General features: G+C 45.9%; 1 protein-coding gene across 2 annotated transcripts in view; it reads left to right on the top strand.

Annotated features, from left to right (window-relative positions):
* The first annotated feature begins 440 nt into the window (after positions 1–440).
* Positions 441–23,962, top strand: part of LOC135235664 (tyrosine-protein kinase receptor UFO-like) — a 33,322-nt gene continuing 9,800 nt past the window's right edge. For both annotated transcript variants that reach the window (XR_010324426.1, XM_064301401.1), the window contains exons 1-12: positions 441–1,156; positions 7,564–7,771; positions 8,255–8,355; positions 8,954–9,136; positions 11,956–12,036; positions 12,426–12,541; positions 15,048–15,243; positions 21,463–21,602; positions 21,721–21,865; positions 21,975–21,998; positions 22,608–22,737; positions 23,202–23,293. Coding sequence is in view for 1 of the 2 variants with exons in the window: in XM_064301401.1 (XP_064157471.1) it covers positions 982–1,156; positions 7,564–7,771; positions 8,255–8,355; positions 8,954–9,136; positions 11,956–12,036; positions 12,426–12,541; positions 15,048–15,243; positions 21,463–21,602; positions 21,721–21,865; positions 21,975–21,998; positions 22,608–22,737; positions 23,202–23,293 (1,591 nt within the window). In the remaining variant the exon portion in view is untranslated. The remainder of the gene's footprint in view (positions 1,157–7,563; positions 7,772–8,254; positions 8,356–8,953; positions 9,137–11,955; positions 12,037–12,425; positions 12,542–15,047; positions 15,244–21,462; positions 21,603–21,720; positions 21,866–21,974; positions 21,999–22,607; positions 22,738–23,201; positions 23,294–23,962) is intronic.

Genomic DNA, 23,962 nt, shown 5'->3' with positions numbered 1-23,962 from the left:
GGTTGCGGAAATCCAATTTTTAAACCAGTTGTATATTTTTTTCTCATCAAAAGTTTTTTAAAATTTTTATATCGAAATAACGATTCCACATTTTGAATACGTAGACTACAATATTCTGTCAGGTTTGTCATTCGCTGCCTCTATTTAAAAGACATTATAAAAGCGTAGAAATAATAACAGAACGGAAACATTGGCAGACATTTCAGAGTGCTGTTTTTTTATTTTTTTATTTGTTAAAAATATTCGAGACTTAAAATCAGATCATTATTTCGGCTGATAGTGGGAAAAGATAACGATAACAACAATGAATGACCAATATAAAATTGTAAAGCCAAATATGTTTCAGTCTCCTGGGAGAGTGAAATAGAAAAACGGGGGAGGGCGTGAGACAGAGGAGAGAGGGGGAGGAGGGAACGAGAGAATAGAAAAAGTTGAGTTAAAGAATTTGGGTCTTGTTTGAAGGGGAAGAAAAGAAAGGGAGTAGGGACACGGTCCTGAGATGAGAGAATAGATAAGGGAGGAGAAGTGAATCGGAAACCCGAAACAGTGTGGACAGGAAAGCGCGAGACTGCAGGAAGACTAGAATAGATTATTTTGCCCCATTTCTGAAAAAAAAACTTTTAAACTTTGAACGACTTTTTGCTAAAGTTTGCAAAACAATGGATTAACTTCTGACTCGGTGGAATACAACCTGATCTTGCTTCTCAAAAACATCCTCAACATATAAACAGAAGATTTTCATTTGAACAACCGACAAAACCGGTTACATTTCTTAATTTGGCTGACTTTGCAACATTGGATCTAGTTTAATTCGAACTCGCACATTTCAAATAGACCTAAAAGGAAAAAAAGAAAAGTACTAACTTCTACCTGTACACTTGCCTGTTCGACATCTTCTGAACGGGTAACTGTAAACCTCTCGCTACTCAACTTCGTTTTTGTTTCGTTGGTCTAGCAGATACTAGCAAGGAAGATGCGGTAATGAGAAACGTTTCCGCGCAAAGTTTCGGGGAGATCAAGGAACGAGCGAAGAATTCTAATCGAACTGGGCGATCACTGCGTACAGAGAGGATGGGATCTGGCCGCGCGGTTACGCTGTTCTTGACTGTGTTCTTACCAGTGTTGGTGAGCTCAAGAATCGTAGACACTTCTCTTGGTAAGTCTCGCGCGGGTCCAGTCGACTTTTGACACATTGTCGGTTTTATGTTTTTTTTTTTTTTTTTTCAGTTCCTATCTAAATACAGGTCCGGGTGGAAAATAACTTAGCTATAATGTTGATGACAAAATGACTGATAGGTTTGAAACGTATTTTTTTAAAATGTATTTTTAGCGCAGCCTTATTTTCAGAGCAAACAAAACCACAATTACAGAGGAAGCTAATTTCGTGGGGCATGAAGGGTATCCCATGGAGTAAGATCCATGTGAGTAATCCCGTGCACGGATTAGAGGCGGGGGGTCGGTGGTAGAGGTGGAGGCAATCAGTGGTTGGAAGCGCGAGCCCAGCGTGCTTGCCCGCGGTACACAATGCCCATTACAGAACCGCAACCCCATTCTCACCAATAAAGTTCCCACCGACATACACAAAGGCACGTGAAAACACCCTGACAGCCGTGAAGATCGTCAAAATATTAGCATGCATTTGGGATAGGAAAGGACGATGACCAAAATAATCAATGTTTTCCTTGTTTGTTTGTTTTTTTTTGGTTTTAAACTCGCAGGCCAATTATTTTAGATGTAAAAGTAGATGAATGTAGATTAGGTATTGACAGCGCTGGAACAATGGGCTATTCACGGGCTATTCAGTGTTACAAAATTCAAAGATTTGAATTTGAAATTGGACTGAGAAGATTTAAATGCATGCATGAGGTATTTGAAAAAAATATTTAATTTCAATGCACATGATGACATCATACAGATGTATTTATTTAAGGCAGCTGTGGACACAGCAAGCAGTAGCTGTTTCAGGTATAGACACCTGAATGAAACCTTTAATTAGCGCCGTGGGGACGGGAATGCCAGGAACCTGTGCCGTGCGGTGCACCGCGTGATTAACTGTTTTCTAGTTATGCACAGTCGATAAGATCACTGTGCGGGGAGATTTCCGCTGTTGGGAGATGTCTGGGAGTCTGTAGGGAACGACATAAACATGTCAACTGTGATGGCTAGAGACCCTAGAGACCTCAGCCACAGCCCGCCTGGTCTCAACCGGAGACGCTTAAAGCACGACGCGGCTCCTGTAATCAGTAACGGCAGGAAACTGGCTAGTGCGTTCAAAAATTAACCAGCCCGTTTCACTGCTTCACCAGACAACTAGATACTTAGAACAGGACCTTTCAAGGGATAGGTGGTTACCTGCCAAAGTGGTAGGTAGATCATACAAATCTACCAGCCTCAGATAAACTTGGCTGGTTGCTGGTGTTAATTTCTCGCTCTGCCTGAAATCCGAATTGGCAAATCGCTATCTGAGAACAGCTGATCTGAAGGGGTTCTAGTTTCTAGAAAAAGGGAAAAAAACAAAACAACCAAACAAACAAACAAACAACAAAAAAACAACAACTATTGCATTCGCGGATTCCTTTCTCGACAAGGGGGGCAGTCGAATAGAAAAAGAACAACTGAAGTGCTTTGCGCAAATTTGACTCCTTTTATGAATGCTTCAGAGACCGATATCGTGGTGAGATTAGGAATGAAAAGCGACGCTGTTTAAATTCTGATAGTGGCAGAGGATTGGGGAGTGGGGAGAGGGGAGGGGGTGTCCTTGGTAGCGGGTGTGTTGTGTGAAGTGACTCAGAACTACCGCTGATTCAGACAGGAGAAATGATGGATAGAGTTTTAGGGGCGCTAGTGGGGGAGGAAGGATGGAGAGGAGGGGGAATGCACGTGCAGTATCAATGAGAAAAAGAATGCATGGGGGAGAGAGAGAGAGGGAGGGAGGGAGGGAGGGAGGGAGAGAGAGAGAGGAACAGAGAGGAAAGATGTGAAGGATGAGGCAAAGCAAGGAGGCGAAAAAGGAGGGAACAGATAAAATGATGTGATGTACCGTGGCACTTACTTCCTTCAGAAAACTAAGATGTATAAGTATCCATGCATAGGCCTATATTGTAGCTCTGAACGAGGCACTTAAGTTCTGGATAAAAGTGCCTAATAAATGGCTAAACATGTTCATGTACAGACTATGAGAGGAAGACTGCCAGAATTACAGAAATGGGGAAAAAGACAGGAGCAATAAACGAGAGGAGAAAGGGGAAAGTAGCAGCATGAGGCAAGAGGGAAGCAAAATTCTCTACTACACACGTATGCACACACACACATTCTCTTACACACACACATGCACACAAATACAGAAACAAACACACATACAAACGCAAACATGTGGGCAAACATGCGCACACATACATGCACAGTGCAGTCTGTAAGTATTTGGACAGTGGCACCATTTTTGTTGTTTTTGTATGAATGAACATGTGATTAAAGTGCAGACTGTGAGCTTTAATCTGAGGGTGTTTACATCCCTATTGGGCGAACTGTGGAGGTACCAGCAACAGTCTTTATACAGTTCCCCTATTTTAGGGGGATGAAAAGTGATTGGGTGGTTGGTTGCTCAGCTCTTTCTTGGCCAGCTGTATGTTTGCAATATTTGGTTCATGCACAACAATGCTAACAAAATGTCAAGAGTTGATTCTAAGAGTGGCTTTCTTACAAGTGAACTTATGACGCAATGACACACTGCTGGCCAAGGAACGACTAAGCAGCCAATTGTCCAATTACCTTTGATGCACTAAAATGAGAGAACTATGTATAGTAATGGCTGCAATTCTACACGGTTCGCCCAATATGGATGTAAATACCCTCAAATTAAAGCTGTTGGAATACACTTTAACCTCATATTCATGTTTTAATTTCAAATTCAATGTGCTGGAGTACAGAGCCAGAACAAAAACTGTGTCACTGTCCAAATGCTTACAGAGTGCACGTTATGTGCACACATCTAATCACATGTACACGCCTGGAAAAAAGGGGTGTAAAATCAACTTTAAATACTTTATAACTCTGAATTTGGCACTCATATAAGCTTAATGATTTAACAGAAATAATTATGTGGTGCACACACAAACATGTGCAGGGACACACACACACACGCACGTACACACACACACACACACACACACACACACACATGCTCTCACAGTTTCTTTGAACTTTATAATGATTGTAACTTTGTAGCTGTTTTGGAATACCAGTGCAATTTAGCATGGCAGCGAAGCAACTGAACTCAAACATTCAAGCGTGAAAAAGTGAAATGAGGTAAATCTTTTTTTGGAGGTGACTCTCGGCCATGACTGTGAAGGGAATGAGCCAACCTTAAACATGATGCGTGACCACGGAAAAGACTTAAGAACTGAAGCAGTGACTCTCTTCAGTATTTATACTGGAGCACATAACACTGTGTGTGTTTGTGTGTGTGTGTGAGTGAGAGGGAGAGTAAGAAAGATAGAGAGAGAATGAGAGTGCATCTGTGTGCTTCCATCAGTAAGAATGTTATGTCAAAGGCTCCATCTTATTTCCAAGTCCAAACAAATGTATTCTGCAAAATTAAAAAATATATTTACTATTAATTTATTGAGTGCATCTGTTACATTCATTCCCGGTGTATCGATTTCACGTTGTAAAACATTAAACTGGGCGTGGTTGTAGAGACATGTGAGTGTGCAGGTTTGAGTATGTGGTGCCTGCAGTCTTGGTTGTGATGACAGAGTGATAAAACGGAGTTACTCTGCAGAGGTCAGAGGTCGGGGTGAGAGGCGAGAGGTTCAGCTTTAAAACAGACAAGGGCAGTGGGTTGACAAGCCTGAGAAAATTTCACAGGATCAGCAAGGGGAAGTGAGACAGAGAGCACTTAAATATTCCCATCATGTCCATTCTTTTACATTAGTGTGTTCGGTCAGATTATGGTTAGGGTTAGTTACATACTGTATATGCAAACACTATTATCACGCAAGCTCTGAAAGACAATGTGAAAGGATAGACCATGATTAAGAAGATACATATCTAAATTCCAAAAATTTCTGAAAATATCATTCCAGAAAGTGAGATTGGGAAGAGAGGGATATAAAGAAAGTGTATTTATGATCTATATTGTATGGTCTCGCAGGTTTTTTGATAGGTAGATTAATAAATGCCCTGGCAATAGCTTGTCCGACTAGTGAAGTGTTTCTTAACTCAGTGACCTCACACTGAGAGAGAACAAGAGGGGAGGGGGGAGAAAAGACTGATATTTATCAAGTACTGTGATGAACCAAACTGTAACAGTGGGGAAGACACAACAATATGTGATGCTGGTTGTTCCCGGCTGACCCTGTTCATTGCAGAAGAGGAGGAGGAATCTCGTGTCCCTGGCTAAGGGCTTTCTGACAGTGTGTCTGTCCCTGGCTAAGGGCTTTCTGACAGTGCGTCTGTCCCTGGTTTTAAGGGCTTTCTGACAGTGCGTATGTCCCTGGTTTTAAGGGCTTTCTGACAGCGCGTCTGTCCCTGGCTAAGGGCTTTCTGACAGCGCGTCTGTCCCTGGCTAAGGGCTTTCTGACAGTGCGTCTGTCCCTGGCTAAGGGCTTTCTGACAGCGCGTCTGTCCCTGGCTAAGGGCTTTCTGACAGTGCGTATGTCCCTGGTTTTAAGGGCTTTCTGACAGCGCGTCTGTCCCTGGCTAAGGGCTTTCTGACAGCGCGTCTGTCCCTGGCTAAGGGCTTTCTGACAGCGCGTCTGTCCCTGGTTAAGGGCTTTCTGACAGTGTGTGTGTCAGGCTGGTGATGCCCTGCATTTCTTAGGATGGAGAAAATCACACTGATTCCCACATACAGTTTCACTGCCTCTTTCTGGCTAGGGCATAGCCTCCTTCAGCCCTCCTGCATAGCTGTGTGTGTGTGTGTGTTTGTGTGTGTGCGTGCGTGCATGTGTGCCTGTGTGTGTGTGTGCGTGTGTGGGTGTGCGGGCGTGTGTGTGTGCGTGTATGTGTCTGTACGTGTGTGTGTGTGTGTGTGTGTGTGCGTGTGCATTTTTCTCATTCATGTTGTAGTGTACAAAGCGCTGGCAAAGGCGGGCACAGAGGCAACCCAAAAAGAGGGGGGGTTGATTTGGATCGAGTTCAGAGAGATGCAGAACAAGGGAGGGAGATAGAGAAGGGGGAAAGAGAGGGAAAGAAGCAGAGAGACTGAGAATTGGATTGTTTGGGATCAGCGATGCCTCATTCAGACAGGGACTGCCTCATGGACTGCTGCGGGATGCTGTGAAGGCAGTCCTTGTTTACTGGCCTTCAGCTCAAAGCCCATCTCACATTGTGCTGCTGGCATTATTCACCCAAGGCTAATCATTTGTGACTCAGATACAGATATTTCTGAATACGCTGTACACTCATGGACAACCAATAAACACATGTCTTCCAGTACACACAACCCCCACGTGCTCTATCTATAGCAGGGATCTCAAACTCCAGTCCTGGAGGGCCACAGTCTCAGCTTGTTTTAGTGATTTCCTGTCAATCAGCAGCCAATTTAGGCCTTGGAAACAAGGTGTGCAGACTCTAGTCAAATCAGTGACTTAAATTATGGACTTAAAGTGCAGGTGCACATCAAAAAGCCACAGGCCCTGCAGCCCTCCTGTATTTGAGTCTGAGACCCCTGGTCTAGAGAGTCTGGAAAGGGAACTTTGAATATGTCAGATTCTGAGGTTGTCCCACAGTCTGTTTGTCCAAGTTTTAGCCAGCGTTGAGTTATGGGTCAGTTATTATCCAGTCGGAGCACATGTTGTCGTAGAAGCGTTCCCTTACAGAGCATTAATATACTGCAATATATTAAATATATGTGGACTTTTTGGAAAATGTAATGTTAAATGTATTTCAGAGAAATATATTTTCAAAAATATCTTTACAATTAAAAACATCTGAAAGCAATAATAATTGTTTTATTTGACCATATATTAAGAAGTGTTGAAATATTTGGATCTTGATACGATGGTTTATTAAAAAATATTTCAGTGTATTACATTTCCATAAAGGTTTGCCTTGTAGTCATGCCTCACTATTAGATAAAAATTTTAATAAAAATTTATGAAATTGTGAGTAACAGCACTAGAGTGATAGGGAAGACCGTGATGATGTCATAATCCTAGTGGTAACAAATCAGACTTGGGTATCCAATCTTTTTAGGCGATTATCCATGCAATAATTTTACAAGCCAGATCATCTATTATTTTCTTTCTGAAATCATGGTGTGAGTAAACCCTGTCACATTGGGAGTGAAAAAAAGCACTTGAGGAGGACAAAAAATCTGATATCTGATTAGATTGGTCTGGTATCAAATAGCAGGGTCATATGACCAGGTATCTGATCTGTATCAGATTTAGGACTGTATACAAATGTGTTGAAAAACATCCAGTTCCAAGCAGTGACTTGTTGTTTGCACTTCAAGAAAAGGATAAGGTAGGTTTGAGATATGTGAAAAGAATCAGATTTGGGTCATTTCCACATGCCTGTCTAAAAAAAACGCCTCCCCGGCCCTCTCTGGGGTTCCAGAGCTGCGGTTTGTGCAGAGCCCCGAAAACGTGACCTCGTCGTTGGGAAAGCCAGTGGTGATGCAGTGTGTGCTGCGGGGGGACGGGGGGGAGATCGACCCCCCAGACGTGGTTTGGCAGAAGGACGCGGAGCCCCTGGAGATGGCCAACACAGACCAGATGCAGGTCCCCATTAGTGAGGACAGCTGGATGAGCGTCAGCAACCTCAGGTGTGCCATCTGTCTGTCTACCTGTCTGCCTGCCTGTCTGTCTGTCTGCCTGTCTGTCTGTCTCATGGACCCAGGGGCACTACACTGTTACTGTACAATGTCTGTGTCTGTGTGTGTCCTTACACTGTTGGAATGTTACTGTCTGTGTGTGTTCGTACACGATCAGAGTATTAATGTGTGTGTGTATGTGTGTGTGTGGTTACACTATCAGAGTGTTAATGTCTGTGTGTGTTGGTACTCTATCAGAGTGTTAATGTCTGTGTGTGTTGGTACCCTATCAGAGTGTTAATGTCTGTGTGTGTTGGTACACTATTAGAGTGTTAATGTCTGTGTGTGTCGTTACACTATGAGAGTGTTAATGACTGTGTGTGTTGGTACACTATTCGAGTGTTAATGTCTGTGTGTGTCATTACATTATCAGAGTGTTAATGTGTGTGTGTGTGTTAGTACACTATGGCAGTGTTAATATCTGTGTGTTTGCAGGATTGAGGAGGTCCAGCTGTCAGACATGGGGGTGTACCAGTGTGTGGTGGTGTTTGGAGGGCAGGAGACTACATCGCTGGAGGGACGCATTCAGCTAGAAGGTTAGGTTGTGCGCATGTGTGTGTGTGTGTGTGTGTGTGTGTGAGTGAGTGCGCATATGTGCATGTGCATATGTGAAGGTTAGGTTGTGCGCATGCATGTGTGAATTTGTGTGTGGGTGTGTGTGTGTGTGGGTTTGTATCCAGTGACTCAAGTGCACACACACTGTCCCATTCTCCTGTTCCACACTGGCAGGGTACATCCCTCTGTGTGAACTCTGGCTGTGTGTGTTTATTTCCACACTGTACTGCCAAAGGCTGTGTGAAACAGGCCTGTAATAATGCATCTGTGCTCATGCGCTCTTGTGTCTTTACTCTGTACTGCTATACCATGCCGTGGCGATGGCATGTTTACTTGGTTTATGACCGTCAGGCAGCTGGGTTTGAATGCTAACACTTTAATGTTTTTAATTTCTACTGTCAATGACTATAATGCAGTAGAGGTTCATTTTTTCACTGAGAGTCACATTTAGATATAGGAGTTTGGGGGCTTCTGGGTGGCTGATCATGTTAAGTTTTTTAATGTACTTCCTATGTCATCTTTTTTGACAAATTTGTATTTTAGTCCAGAATAAAATGCAGCACTTTTCCTCTCTCTCAGGTCTCCCCCATTTCTCTATGGAGCCCCAGGACATGTCTGTGGAAGCCAACACCAGCCTGAGTCTGCACTGCGTGGCCCATGGACCTCCAGAACCCGTACGGGTCATCTGGCTGCAGGACGGGGTTCCTCTCAACACCCTAGAGGATCCGGTGTCCCTGTCACCCTCTACACTTAGCCTCACAGGTACGGTACTGATATCAATATCACAAACACTATGCTGATATCACCACCACCAGACACTGTTCTGACATCAAAATCACAGATACTGTGCTGATATCAGCATCACAGATACTGTACAGATCTCAGCATCACAGATACTGTAATGATATCACCACCACAGACATTGCTGATCAATCAAGATATGAGCGAATCAGTTCAGACACTGACTGATTCAGTATCAGGCGTCCTTCTTCCACACTAAACATCACCAACACGCGCTAAACAATGGAGGTAAAGGTATTCCACACCTCAAAGCCAGCGCTCCCGCTATCCCATGAATTTCGCTTGATCCTTTTCAGCCACTTCTACACGTACATCTGAATCCATAGTGTGAAATGGGTCGGGATGGGCTGCTTGTTTGGCAATTCCTGTGCCTTCACACTTGCTTCAGCAGATCCCTGAGAATTATCAATGAAAACAGAAAACAATCAACAAAAACAGTGACATCATGCAAAAGAAGAATCTTGTTCTGAATATTGGTGTACATACATAGATGTTTCTTATAAAAGTGTTTTGTAAGGTGCTGGAATTTGTGCTGGTGGTCAAAGGGATACAATTATTCCTAATAATTATTTGAATCAGGTGTGTTGACAAACTTCTCCTTCTCATCTGTTAACAAATGTGAGGCCTGCACATTGAGCTGCAGTGAGCAGGAAGCTGTTTATTATCTGAGATCCCCCCCCCCCCATGTGTGGGAAAGGGAGGGGTGAGTATCGAGGGGCGGGGGCAGGAGCGGAAATATGCCAGTTTATCGTCAGGGTTTTGTTTATTTTCCCTTTTCACACTTGCCGATTAAAGGTGACTCAGTCTCACCTTTGCCTCTTTCAGCAGGTTTTTAAGAGGACTTTTAACGCTCAGGTGTTCCTCACAAGCTCCTGTAACTTCCCGCGTTCCTTCCTTTTTGAGCTGTGACTGTGAGAGAGTTGCCGCTTTGCAAGGCGACATTCCCACGAAGAAACTCTCGGGGATCTTGCAGGATAGTTTTACTGGCATCTGAAAAGTATTTCAGGTGCACAGTCGAGATATTTTTAAGAGCCGCACTGGCAAAATGAAAGCAAATTTACCTTCCGCTGATGCTCTGAAGAAACACAGTATAAACACCCTGTTTGTACAGGGGGGTAGGGGGGGTTGGGGTGAGTGGGGATGTGGGGGTAAGGGGGGTGGTTGGGTTGAGTGGGGATGTGGGGGTAAGGGGGGATTGGTTGGGTGAGTGGGGATGGGGGTAAGGGGGGTTGGTTGGGGTAGTGGGGGTAAGGGGGTAAGGGGGATTGGTTGGGGTAAGTGGGGGTGTGGGGGTAAGGGGGGATTGGTTGGGGTGAAGTGGGGATGGTTGGGTGGTGGATGGGGTAGGGGGATTGGTTGGGTGAGTGGGTATGGGGGGTAAGGGGGATTGGTTGGGTTGAGTGGGTATGTGGGGTTGAGCTCTGTAGCCTGTTTTGCAGAACCCACACGGCCTTGCGCATATTTCATCTGATTGGGCTGCAGCTGCTGTGGCCGGAGGCTAAGAGCCTGACCCGAGAGGAAGGGGCCTGACTCACCCGCCCTGTCTCTAAATGGCATTAACTGCCTCTGCTCAGGGGCTCGGAATGTACCAGAGAGAGGGAGGGAGGGAGAGGGAGAGAGAGAGAGAGACAGAGAGACAGAGAGACAGAAAGAGGGATGGAGTGGGGGGGGGAGAGACAGGGGAAAAGAGAGAGAGGAGAGAGAATGAGCCAGAGACAGACAGAGAGAGAGGTATAGAGGCAGAGAGAGAGAGAGGGAGAGAGAGAGAGAGAGAGGATGGGTGGCAGGTTATCGAGGTGGCTCAGGACCCATGAGTGCCCCCCGTGGTGACTGGTGATGCGCGCAGTGGAAGTGAAAGTGGCGGGAAGGAAGCAGGACTGACGGAAGGAAAGAGGGGGGGCGTAACGTGTGCTATGTGGGGTCAGTCACCCCCCTCTCTCTCTTTCATCGACCCCAGGCCCCCTGGAGGTCTCACCCTGGGCCCGCGTGCTGGGCAGGGTGAAACCCCAAAAACAAAGGGAGCATGGTGACTCTGGGCACAGCCTGACTGGCAGGGAGGCCTGACAGGGAGCTCACAATCAGCTGTGTGTTCCTCACTGCGTGTGTGTGTGGGTGTTCTTCACTGTGTGTGTGTGTTTCTCACTGTGTGTGTGTGGGTGTTCCTCACTGTGTGTGTGTGTTTCTCACTGTGTGTGTTCATCAGTGTGTGTGTGTGTGAGTTCATCGCTGAGTGTATATGTTTAATGGTGTATAAGTGTGTGTGTGGGTGTGTTTTTCACTGTGTGTGTTCATCTGTGTGTGTGTGTGAGTTCATCACTGAGTGTATACGTTTAATGGTGTATGAGTGTGCGTGTGTTCCTCACTGCGTCTGTGTGAGTATACGTGTGTGTGCAAACTCCTTGTCAGCAGCGGTCTTGAAAGCAGAAGCAAGAATGTGCCGCTCAGCTTTTTTCTAAACCAGACGAGAATCCCTGCATTTCAGAAGACTAACCACATCCTGCCCTGGGCTCTTTCGCACAGACTATCAAACATACCCTCCAAGCTGTGTGCTTTAGAGCTTTTCATCAACACCCTCTATGAAAAACTTCTTCACCCTGACTCCAAAGCCATAACTCCTACCGCCACGCCTTCGCAAGCGTGCAGATCTGTGTTTTTAATATGCTGACTGCTGCGCCAGCACATTTTCAGACAGTCCGCTACATTTAGCAGAGTTGCGTTTTTTTTTTTTTTGTTTGTTGTTGCACCTGAATCAGTCTCTGTTCTTTCGCTCCTCCTTTCAGGACTCAACAGAACCGGCTCGTTCTCCTGCGAGGCACACAACCGCAAGGGCGTGGCCACCTCGGCCGCAGGTGTCGTGACAGGTAGGGATGCAGGACGGGGGCGAGAGGGACACTAGGGTGAACCCGTGGGGATGCTTACGGTGCGTAAGAGCTGGAGACAGCGTCCGCTCACCGGTTCCATGGGTTCCTATGGGAGCTGCTCATCGGCGCATGAAGCCAGTTTGTGGAGGCTGCCGTGTTTGACTGCGGGGGCTTTTTGGCACAGGATGCCCAAGCCGCAATCACACAGGGCAACTAAACGTGAAGGGATGAATGAGAATGAAAAAAAATTGTGCATCATCTTCTCAACGGCTCAAAAAAATAACAACAACAAAAGTAATAACAAAAATGGATAGTTTGGAAGAAAACATATGCTAATAACCGAAGAAATAAATGATAAAAAAGTTTTTCTTCTCTCTTTCTGTATTCAGTCATCCCATCCAAACCTGAGAAAATCCAGGTGGTTGAAGTCACCAATTCCAGCCTGCATATCACCTGGCAGCCCAGCTTCGGAGGAGTGTATCCCATCATGCTGTGCTCTGTCCAGGTAAGACAAACACATGGCATCAGAGGAGCACCTTTGTAAACAATGATTGGGAAAAAAGTAACGCATAGGCCTGTATTCAATCAACAATTACACTTAAATTGCACTTGACAAATAAATCCAGTGTGTCTGTTTATTCCTAAACAATCTGATGAATTCAGCAATTGCCAAATTAACTTGCCAAACCCACTGTTTGTGAAGGAAACCTGCCTTTATTTATAAGTCAAAGTTTAAGGACAAATATTTATTGGATCCAGGCCATAATTAGTATTTCTATTTCAACAAAAGTCACTTGTGGATGGGGGGGGGGCAGAGTGCAGCATTGTGACAGTGGGGTAAATCGCTTTACAGAAGAAAGACTGCCTGTTAAAAAAGAAAAGGATTTTTTCTTTTCTTCTCCCTTTCTCTCTGTCCCTTTCTCTCTCTGTTCGCTGGGCTGTGTAGATCAGGTTACATTTTGGGGAGCTGGCCTCCCGAGCTAAGCTCAAAACAGCACCACGCCTTCTCTCTCTCTGTCTCTCTTTCTTTCTCTCTCTGTCCCACTCTCTGTCTCTGTATTCACATTAGGTCTATTCAGTGATGTTTCATGGCAGAGCATGCACAGCTCTCTCCGTTTCACTCTCTCTCTGTCCCCCTCTCTTTCTTTGTCACATGTAAACTGGTAGTGCTTTCTCATACAGCAAACCCCCAGCATATGGTTCTGATAAATCTCACCCCCCGCCCCACAGGCACCCCTAAACATGCGCCCCTGAAACTGTTGCCCTATGCTGTTCCCCATTTTTAATATTACCAACAAGAGAAAACTGAGTGGAGATTTACATTTTGTAGCTGACTCCGAGAGACTTGGTCCCTATATTTAACATCATATATTAAATAGCCTTGTGCTGGAGTGGGATTAACACTGAACACTGCTCAGTCCTGTCAGGGAAAGGGAGAAAGAAAAAGACATCTGCAGAAAGTTAAAGAAAACAGGAAAAGAGAGGCAGAATTCCTGAAAGGGTGTTTAGGGAGGGAGGTCCCTCAGCAGGTTGTTGGGAAGTGAGGCAGGCGCGCGGAATGCCTCTGAGGGGGTGAGTCAGGGCCGAGCCGCGGTCCGCATCAAGCGCCGTGGTAACCGCTTGGCCGCCGAGCCCCTGAGTCACCGGTGAGTCCTCACACTCGCACGAGCCGGGCCGCATTCCTCCTTAACCCCGGCCTCTGTGACGCAGCGGAGGGTCGGCTAAAACAGCCCCCTGGCCCCCGCCCCACTGCCAGAGCCCCTCTCTCCCGCGCGCACCGCCCTCTCTTCGTAACGCTTGTGGAATGGGGGTGGGGGGGTGGGGGTGTAGCAGACCCACCCTACATGCCCTTCAAAGCCAAAATTTCTATCTCTAACCAAATCTCAATAGGAAGTGCCTTTTTTTTGTTTTGTAAGATTTATTAAAGTGCTCACCATTAACTCTTCAGTCACTGCTGAGCTCTTTAGCAAAGAGCTAGTACACATGCTTTTTTAGCCGTTCATACGCATGTTTTTTTTTTGTTGCAGAATTCATGCACATTATTAATTTGTTGTAGAATTCATACACATACAGTACTTTTTCAGCAGGGTTCACACACATGCTTTTTTTTTTTAGCAAGGAGTTAGTGCATGATTTTTCAATCAAAATGCACCCGCGCAGTTAACCGCTGGTTCATTGCTGAAGTTTTCTGAGGAGCCTGGCTGTTCTGTTGTGCACGGTGGGACTGCCGTATGAGTTGCGGTCACATGAAGATTCGGCCCTTTTGCGAATGGAGCTTTTACACGTGACAGGGGTGAGACTGGGTGAGAGAGAACGCACAGGACAGAGGGATAATTAAAGAGGGGGAAAGGGAAGAAAAGGATCCAAGTGAAGCGCCATCATTCACTGTCAGTTTCTCTTCTGTCTCTTTCATTTTTAGTCAGTCTAATTCAGTTAGGCTTTTCGTTGGATTGTGCGCATGTGGCAGTATTGCCCGGAGACAAATACAATTAGACAAATTCAGTGAGAACAGCTGCAATAGAAAGGAGAGAAAGAAAAATAAATAATGAATAATGCAGTTGGGAAGTTAAATAATAAACACTTGTAGAAACAGAAACAATTATAACAACTAATAATAATAATAATAATGAAACCAGATAATATCATAAGAGTAACAAACTCAAGTTCAATTGGGAATGGAAAACCATTCCATCTCTCTTGCTCACTCCCTCATGCTCTCTGTCTTTTTATTTCTCTTGGTGACAGAAATCTGGATCTGTTAGAGAGAAAAGGGAAAGATATGTCATAAATGAGAAGTGTGACAGATCACTTCTTTTTTTCAGAAAGGGAAACTTCTAGAAGGGGAGGACAGGGATTTATATCACATTACAAAACTGAAGTAGATGTTCTTTCCATATGTGTCAAATATTTATTTGAAATACTTTAAATTGTAAATGGACATTACTTTAAATTTCTTTAAAAATTGGAAAACGGTCCTCCTATTAACCTTAATCTTCATTCTATTTTTTCAGGCCACGCCCTCAGATGGTGACCTCAGCCCCGTATCCAATCACCTTATCCACAACCAGAATGTGAACATCCCTCCCAACAGTCACCTGATCTCGAACCTAGAGCCCTTCAGCTCCTATAATGTGAGAGTGGCCTGTCGGAGCAGCCAGGGCGCCTCCTCCTGGTCACCCTGGGTAATGCTGCAGACTGCTGAAGGGGGTAAGCTGCTTAGCAACCGCGTACCTCCCAGTGGGAAAAAAAACGACAGTGTCTGACTGAGATAAGAACATAGAAATGCATATTTACAAGAACAGACAGGTCAGCCCTTCCAGGCTTATAATTTACCTACAGGCTAGAGCAGGGGAGTCAAACTCTAGTCCTGGAGGGCCACAGTGTCTGCAAGTCTAACTCTCGTCCAGGTGGGCCACAGTGCCTGCCGTTTTAACTCCAGTCCTGGAGGACCACAGTGTCTGCAGTTTTAACTCCCGTCCTGGAAGGTTGCAGTGTCTGCAGGCTTAACTCTAGTCCTGGAGGGCCACAGTGTCTGCAAGTTTAACTCTAGTCCTGGAGGGCGATGGTGTCTGCCGGTTTAACTCTAGTCCTGGAGGGCCACAGTGTCTGCAGGTATAACTCTAGTCCTGGAGGGCCACAGTGTCTGCAGGTATAACTCTAGTCCTGGAGGGCCACAGTGTCTGCAGGTATAACTCTAGTCCTGGAGGGCCACAGTGTCTGCAGGTATAACTCTAGTCCTGGAGGGCCACAGTGTCTGCAGGTATAACTCTAGTCCTGGAGGGCCACAGTGTCTGCAGGTATAACTCTAGTCCTGGAGGGCCACAGTGTCTGCAGGTTTAACTCTAGGCCTGGAGGGCCACAGTGTCTGCAGGTATAACTCCCATCCTGGAGGGCCACAGTGTCTGCAGGTTTAAGTCCAGTCCTGGAGGGCCGCAGTGTCTGCAGGTTTAACTCCAGGCCTGGAGGGCCACAGTGTCTGCAGGTTTAACTCCAGTCCTGGAGGGCTGAAGTGTCTGCTGCCCTGTTTATCACTCATTCTGGAAGTGTCTGCAGGCTCTTGTGTGGAAAGGGCCAGTAAACAGGGACTTGAAAGCAGAACTCTACCGCATGACCCGCCAGAGACCCTTGGGGAAGTCCCGGAGTTGCATTTGCTCGGTCTGCCTTTTGGTTCCATTGCCAAATTTTCCTGTAGGAGGGTGAAACACACCCCCAAACTTTCAGCGGACAGTCTGTATATTTTTCACTATATTAGGCATCTCCGGTGCCGGACTCAAGGGCACGCACGCTCATGGTGGACGGTGCGAGAGGTCGGCCCTGACTCTGTCCTGAGCGAAGGAGGCCGTGTAAACTCTGAACCCAGGCAGCTGGGAGGCAGACAGAGAGAGACAGATGTCAGGGGAAGTGGAGGGAGAGAGAGAGGGATTAGAGCACGAAGGGAAAATTCTCAGTAGATGTGCTGGCGGATCTGGCTGGCAACCCGTAACCCCAAGGCCAGTTCTCCATCGAATTAAGGAAGAGGGAGGTGGAGACAGCGGGGGGTTTCCATGCCGACTCATGCTTTCCACAACCTGGGATTGAGACAGGTTATTGGAGAAGGAACTAGAAGGTGAAAAAAAAGATGAGGAACAGATGAAAGAAGAGGAACAGATGAAGGAGTAGGCAGAGGAATCCCCCCCCCACCACCCCCCGCACCTTTCCCGAAAACATACATTTCAAAATCTTTTTTTTAAAAAGAGCGGAAGTAAGGAGTGAAAAGGGCAGAGGGGCAGCGGAATAGTGCAGTCATCTGAAGATGCAGGGGGTCATAGAGTGACTGAAAAGATGCAATTTCCCTCACATTTAAACGCAGTTTACTGATGCACTTTCCCTCACTTTTAAACAGTTTACTGATGCACTTTCCTTCACTGTTAAACACAGTTTACTGATGCGATTTCCCTCACTTTTAAATGTGGTTTATTGATGCACGTTTCCTCACTTCTAAACGCTGTTTTCTGAAGACAAGAGGCTCGCCCCCAATTCCATCTTGCTTTTTATTTCAGTCTTGGACACAAGCCTGTGTTCCCCACATTTTATAGTGGGTGAGGAATGAGGATGTGGATGTTATACTGTTTTTATATGACCTTTGGGTTAAATGGTTCCAATTAAGTCTTTCTGCGCTTCGCATGCCTGTGTGGTGATTTGAGCATGACGCATGCATAAGCGATATCGAGTTTATGGGGCCAAGACTAAACGTGAGGCAGACCGGATCTGGATCAAATACTTTATTCACAAAACCTTCCAGCTATTAGGCTGATCAGATTTTACTAGAGCATTTCAGAGTAATACTTGCATTTGACCGAGGTCTTAGTCAGAGGGGCTTGGGGGGGCAGGGGGGTGCAAGCATGGGGCTGGGTAGCTGTTGAGTCATATTTTCCATGAGTGTTTGGTTTATTCTGCTGTCACACAGAACTGTGACTAACTCCCTGGCTGCTTGACTGTAAAACCCCTCCTCTCTGTAACCCCACCCCCACGTCTCTCTGATTCGCTGCAGAGCTGGTGTGTTTGTCTCTGTCACCCTGTGGATAGTGTCCGTGACAGGCAGGAGAGTGCGCGTTCCAGTGGCTTATTCGTTACGCTTTAATGTAGCTCATTTCCAGATGGAATGCCTGAGTCTGTCTGGAAGGGCCTCAGGATTAGGAGGGACCTAACATTGCTAGTAAGCCTCATAACATTATGGTACCATGAGCCTGACCAGGCTATTCATAACCTTACAGTGCTATGAGCCTGACCAGTCTGCTCATAACCTTACAGTACTATGAGCCTGACCAATCTGCTCATAACCTTACAGTACGTAGCTGCAGCTGCTACATACAGGTATGAGCCACCATCTGCTCATAACCTTACAGTACACTGACATATGCCATACTCTAGCGAGCAGTCTCTTCATATCATTACAGTACTCGGAGCCTGACCAGTCTGCTCATAACATTACAATGCTATGAGCCTGACCAGTCTGAGGTTGTGAAAGGTTTTAGACAGTTTAGGAATGCCGTTCTCCTAACTATGATGAAGGTGCAGAGGGAGAGACTGTGCTACGGAAGGGCTGGATGCTTACCTGTCTCCCTAGACACACCGAGGCCTCATGGGGGGGGGGGGGGGGGTACCCCTGTCATGTGACCCTGGTGTCACACCTGCAATGGGCAGGTGGGTCTTTATGTCTTCCTGCTGGCCTTCAACCCCCTTTTTTCCTGTTCCTGTACTCAACCCATGACCTCTGCAGGCTTTCCTCTCTACCCTTCAGCACTTCTTTTTTGTCACTTCCTCCCTCACTACCTCCCTTACCAGTAAATTGACTTTCAGTGATACATTTCTTCAGTAAATCTGTGTATTCATTCATTAGTTTTCTAGAAAACGAATATTACTGCGCATGAGTGAGCACCATGGTCTCTGAGAGCATCCAACTGTGGTCGGCAGCCCTGCAAGGGTGTCGCACAATTGGCTCTGCATCGCCCAAGCGATATGGGAGGGATACGATTCGCTGGGATAACAGTTTTCATTGCTCAAGCGACTCCCGCTGGCCGTCAAGGGTGCCTGTGACTTGTTCTCTGTGTATGATTGGGTCTCCTCCTCCCATTGCACTGCACGTGTGCGACTTGTGACTGCAGTGTGAAAAGAAGCAGCTGGCTGGCACGCGTTTTCCAAAGCGCCACTTGATCCTCTCATTGCCAGAGCAGTGGGGTTAGGTTAGGTGTCTTGCTCAAGGACACTTCGACATGCCCAGGGCGGGGTTTGAACCGGCAACCCTCCGACTGCCAGACAATCGGTCTTACCTCCTGAGCTATGTCGCCCCTTATATAGCTCAGTGTGAAAAGAAGCAGCTGGCTGGCACCGTGTGTTCCGGAAGAGAACCGCCACTTGTCTTCACTCTCCTGACCGGGCAGCAGGGGCTGTATATGAGCACGCTTGTATGTGCTTTGCACTATGTACGTTGTACATAAAATTAAACATTCCAAATTCAGGGGGGGATTGGAGATTTTTCTAAATGAACATCAAATTGCAGCAATTTACAGTTTAACTTAAAAAGTGCTCCACCCTATCTGTTTAGTTTTATGTGTATTTATTTTGCTTCAGCGTAAGATCTCAAAAACAAATGCCAATTCTTATAGAATGTAACCGTTTCAAATATATTCTGATATTGTTTACGGCAATGTATTATAAGAAATATTCCAATACCTGAAAGTGGCAAGATGAAAATTTGTAAGACATTTCTATAGTTGTCCAGATATAGTGAAGGGTTGCAATATATTTTTTGATCTTGATAAAAAGATTTTATTTCAATATATTTAAATACATATTTTTTCTCTGAAGAGGGGAGGCAGATGAACCTGGAATGTTTCAGCAGTCTAAAAAAAGTTTTTGGTTTAAATATAGTTGTTTCTCTCACCTTCTTTTTCCAGTTTTTTTTCTGTCCTCACCCCTCTCCCTCCTCACAACCAATCTCATTTCCCCAGAACAACTGGAGATATAACATTGCAAAGAGCTGTGGCAAAATAAAGGGATGGGATGAGGGATGGAGGGAGGAGAAGAGGTGGGAAGAAGGGGGTTATAGAGGAGGGTTAAAAAAAGACATTCAACATACTTTTCCCAGACCCCACTTTTGAAATATGTTTAGTCTCAGAGGGAGAAAGGGAAAGAGTAGGAGAAAGCAAGAAGAGGGGAGGCACCTCTAGTTCTTCCTCTAATCCCAAAAGAAACAGAAACTCAAGCCTGCATTTTGATTATCAAATCCTGATCTCCCGATGGTGAGTCATTTTCAATGACTCATTTGTCTACAGTTTCAATAAAATGAAACTTAAAAGGTCTATTTTTCAAGCAGCTTGATGGAATATGCACACCACCTGTTTAACTGTGCACATTTCTGGCATCCGTTCCATTTTCTCTTCTTCAGGCCGATCTGTGGTATACTAAGGCATCTTTGTAAAGTCTTTATAATGCTCAGCGCTAATGTAATAAACGTATGCGAGTGTAAAAACATTTTGGAACGGCTTCCTCTTCTCCTGTTCATGTAAGCTGTCCCAATTGCTCTGCTGTCCCAACTGACTGCCAGCTGATCTCCTCTGAACTTTAGTTTCTCTGTTTGTTCTGAAATTATCCCTTCTTTCAGAACCTTCACAGTCCGTTTCCCTCGTGAGTTCACCAGTGTCGAAATTCAAAAGGAAAACACAGTTTAGCAGAATTGCTCCGTTATCCCCCCTCTCTCACTCTAATTCTCTCCCTTCTCTTATTTTCCCAGTATTTTCTCTCAACCGTAGCTCCTGTTTTTTTCCCTCTCTAACCCTGATAATCACTGTAAAAAAAAAAAGGTACTACACAGGGAAAAGTGACGATGGCTTTGAATTATGAATATGGAGTCAAGCCTGGGCAACAGGGAGAGGTGGAGAGAATGAGTGAGAGGAACAGAGATAGAGAAGGAGAGATGGATAGGGGGAGTGTTGTTTTCTGTTTCTTCTGGCAGGCAGCACGAGGGCCACATGTGGGAATGATCAGAGGAGAGAGAGATGACAGAGACGGGTCAGGCTTTTCCACATGCTAGTTTACTCAACTGCACTGTTGAGTGGCCTCATACAGTCTCCATTCTGCATGAGAGTTATGAGAGTACAGATGAAACTTCCCCTCAGAAATGATCTTATTTAGCCTCACCTTATTTATGAACCTGTGTGTTCATACACCACATTTGATTGCGATAGGGAGGCTGCTACCTCCTGAGAGATGGAGGATGCCTTTTATGCTCACACACACACACACACACACACACAGTTTCGTCCTGTGTGCTTCTTCCTGCGCGTTGCTGCGGATTGTTCCGGAAGTGTGCTCCTGAGACAGAGAGAGGCTCAGTGCGAGAGGGACGCTGGAGACACTCACAGCCTCCGCAGGCTTCCTCACTCCTCTGGATTGCTGAGCACCAGCCGCTTGCAAAAAAAAAGCAGTTTTCCCTAACAAGGCAATCTCTGCACCAGAGCACTGATTCACCAGCCTGCCTTGCCAGTGCCTGCATGAGCCCCCACCCTGCATGTCACAGGCTGTAGAGTCCCCACACTCAGCTGTTTCAAAGAGATAACCTCAGCCGCAGGAAGAGGAACCGGGTAAACGCGAGGGTATTTTCACGCAGAGCCTTACCGGACCTTGGTTGCACAACGGCGTCGTCTTTTGCATTTGACATCTTTTTTCACTCATGGCCCTCAGGTTGCCTGCGCACACCGCCGCCTAGTGGCAGAACAATAAGCAACAGCTTAGCTATGCCATAGCTGGGCTTCTACTGTGCTTCAGCATATGTGCACAATGTTTTATTCATACATAGTTATATAAATATTACTTTGAAATGGTCCTTTTAAATGTATCTGTCCCCTGGACCTACCTGTCTTAATGTGCTCTGTGTCTGTCCCACAGTACCCGAAGCCCCGCCCGCGAACGTGAGCGCGCTGCTGAACGGGATGGAGGTGCAGGTGAGCTGGGCTCCGCCCCCTGGGAAGCTGAACGGACACCTGCAGGGATACACGCTGGAGTACAGCACCCCAAACCTGGAACAGGTGAGACACACTCACACAGAGCGCTGAATGGGTTCAATCGTAAATGTTTGTAACAGCAGAATTTAATGGGAAGTTTGGACACACAGAGCATTAAAGTGCTGAACTCTCGTTTTCCCAGGCCGTGCTGGAGGCGGGGCTGAACACAAGCCTGTCAATCAATTTGTCCCTCCCTCTCTCCAATGTGTCTTTCCGGGTGTGTGCCAACACGGGGGCGGGGCCAGGACCCTGGAGCCCCGCCCACATGTTGTCCCTCATACCACCAGGTGGGTGTGACTTCAGTTACCCTGTTGCCTGCAAGAGCACTGACCTATAAGAATGCAGTCTGTCATAAATCCAAATATCTAAATAACCAATTTACTGTCTTCCCTACAGAAATGGGAGAGCTGAAGAGCACAGGTAAGCGCTCACTGTCAGACACGCATCCATGCGCACACACATATGCACTCACACACACACACACTTGCACGCACACACACACACACACTCATGCAGATGCACACACACACACACACACACACACACACAGCAGAGAATACACACACACACTCTGGGGAGGAGATTGCCACTCTATTGTAGCTCTGTGGGATTGTTCCTCCCCTTTATAGCATTTCCTTAAGAGTGTTCCACATGACTCATACCTCCATGTGTCTGCAAAAGAGGGGGGGGGATGGAAGAATAGAAACAAATAAAAACAGAAGAAAGGAAAAACTGGGGTGGGGGGCGGGGGCGGGGGGGGGGGATCCAGCTCAGATAAACATGCTGAAAAAAACATTTACATAAATTAGCAAGACTGAATCTCTGAGGCTAGGATCATCAATCAGAATCCAAAGAGAACAAATACTGTGATATTAAGTCTATTTTACTAGAGATTTTTCTCCTGAAAGTAATCTGGTTCATGTACTGCCTTCTACTGGGGGATTTGGGTGTTGGTCTTTTGGAGAATGCACTGTGCATGCAGGCAGTATGCATGAGAGTTTACTCTTTCTCCCGTACTTTGTTTGTCAGACCCTTCCTCATCCAAGACCTTCTCCTGGCACTGGTGGTACGTCGTCATGGCGATGTCCGTCGCCATAGCGCTGGTTGTGCTAATTGCCGTGTATGCTGCCCGACTACGTCGAAAAGAGACTAGATTCGGGTGAGTAGAGAGAGAGAAAGAGAGACAGAGTGTGTGTGTGTGTGTGTGTGTGTGTGGGTGTGTGACAGCAGAAACATGACCTATGATTATTGCTGTGCTTCAATATATCTGCACACCGCACAAGCATCTTTGCCGCTACTTGTGACAATCTTTGTTTTTTTTGTTGTATTTTTTAAATGTCTGTAGTTTTTGTGTGCTGCCATTTTCAAATGTCAATGTCTGGAGTTCTGAACGACTCCACTGTTTTGAAATGGCATGTGTTTACATGTCACAAGTTTGTATGAGTCACAAAGGCCCCAGTGAGTCATTTTATATTGTGCGATTAGCAGCGAAGGCCTTTGCGTAGGCATATTTGCCGTTACAGTACGTAATTGTGCAATCACTCTTCTTTATGTGTAACTGACTGCGGGTCTGTGAGTCCGTGCTCTACTGACGCACGCGCTGTGCATGCTGTCTGTGCGCAGGGAAGCCTTCGAGCCCATGATGGAGAGCGGGGAGCTGGTGGTCAGATACCGCGCCCGCCGTTCCTACAGTCGCCGTACCAACGAGGCCACACGTGAGTCGGCCAATCATTTCGCAGGACACGCCCCTCTTGGGAAACCTGCTCGCTCTTTCAGGGGGTAGGGCTCAGAGGACAGGGACGGGTCTTCTTGTAAGAGGGTCTTTTTGAATTATCAGTGTTGTAGTTAGTGAACTGCTCTTGTAACTCAGAGGTTGCAAGTTCAAAACCCAAATGGGCAAATGCGGGCAAATGTGGGAAAAAGCCATGTGCCCGTACCCTTGACCAAGGATACTTACTCTAAAGCGCTTCAGTAAATATCCAGCTGCAAAAACATATGGCTACCGTGCAAAAACATGTAAGGCATGTACATTGCTCTAGATAAGGGTATCTGCTAAGCACATAAATAACAATTATAAATACTTCACACAAAGAGATCCTGTGAAAGAACTGAAATGAGTTAACCACCAAAATATGCTGATGATCTCAAAAGAGATATATCAGGCTGTAAATAAGGCAGTGGAACTCCTAATGCTCTCACATTTTCCACAAAAACTCACTTTCCCTTGACTTTACTTCAGCTGCATTTCTTAGTTTTGGGATTTACACCATACAGAATTCCTTGGCCCTTTGTATATTAAATTGAACGCTTTTGTGGAATGCACAATTTAAAAGCAGTTTTTTGAGAAGCACTGTAAAATGACAGAAAATCACAACATATCACAA

This window comes from Anguilla rostrata, chromosome 12, assembly GCF_018555375.3.
Source record: "Anguilla rostrata isolate EN2019 chromosome 12, ASM1855537v3, whole genome shotgun sequence".
Lineage (NCBI taxonomy): Eukaryota > Metazoa > Chordata > Actinopteri > Anguilliformes > Anguillidae > Anguilla > Anguilla rostrata.
This window is presented reverse-complemented; position numbering and strand designations above follow the sequence as displayed.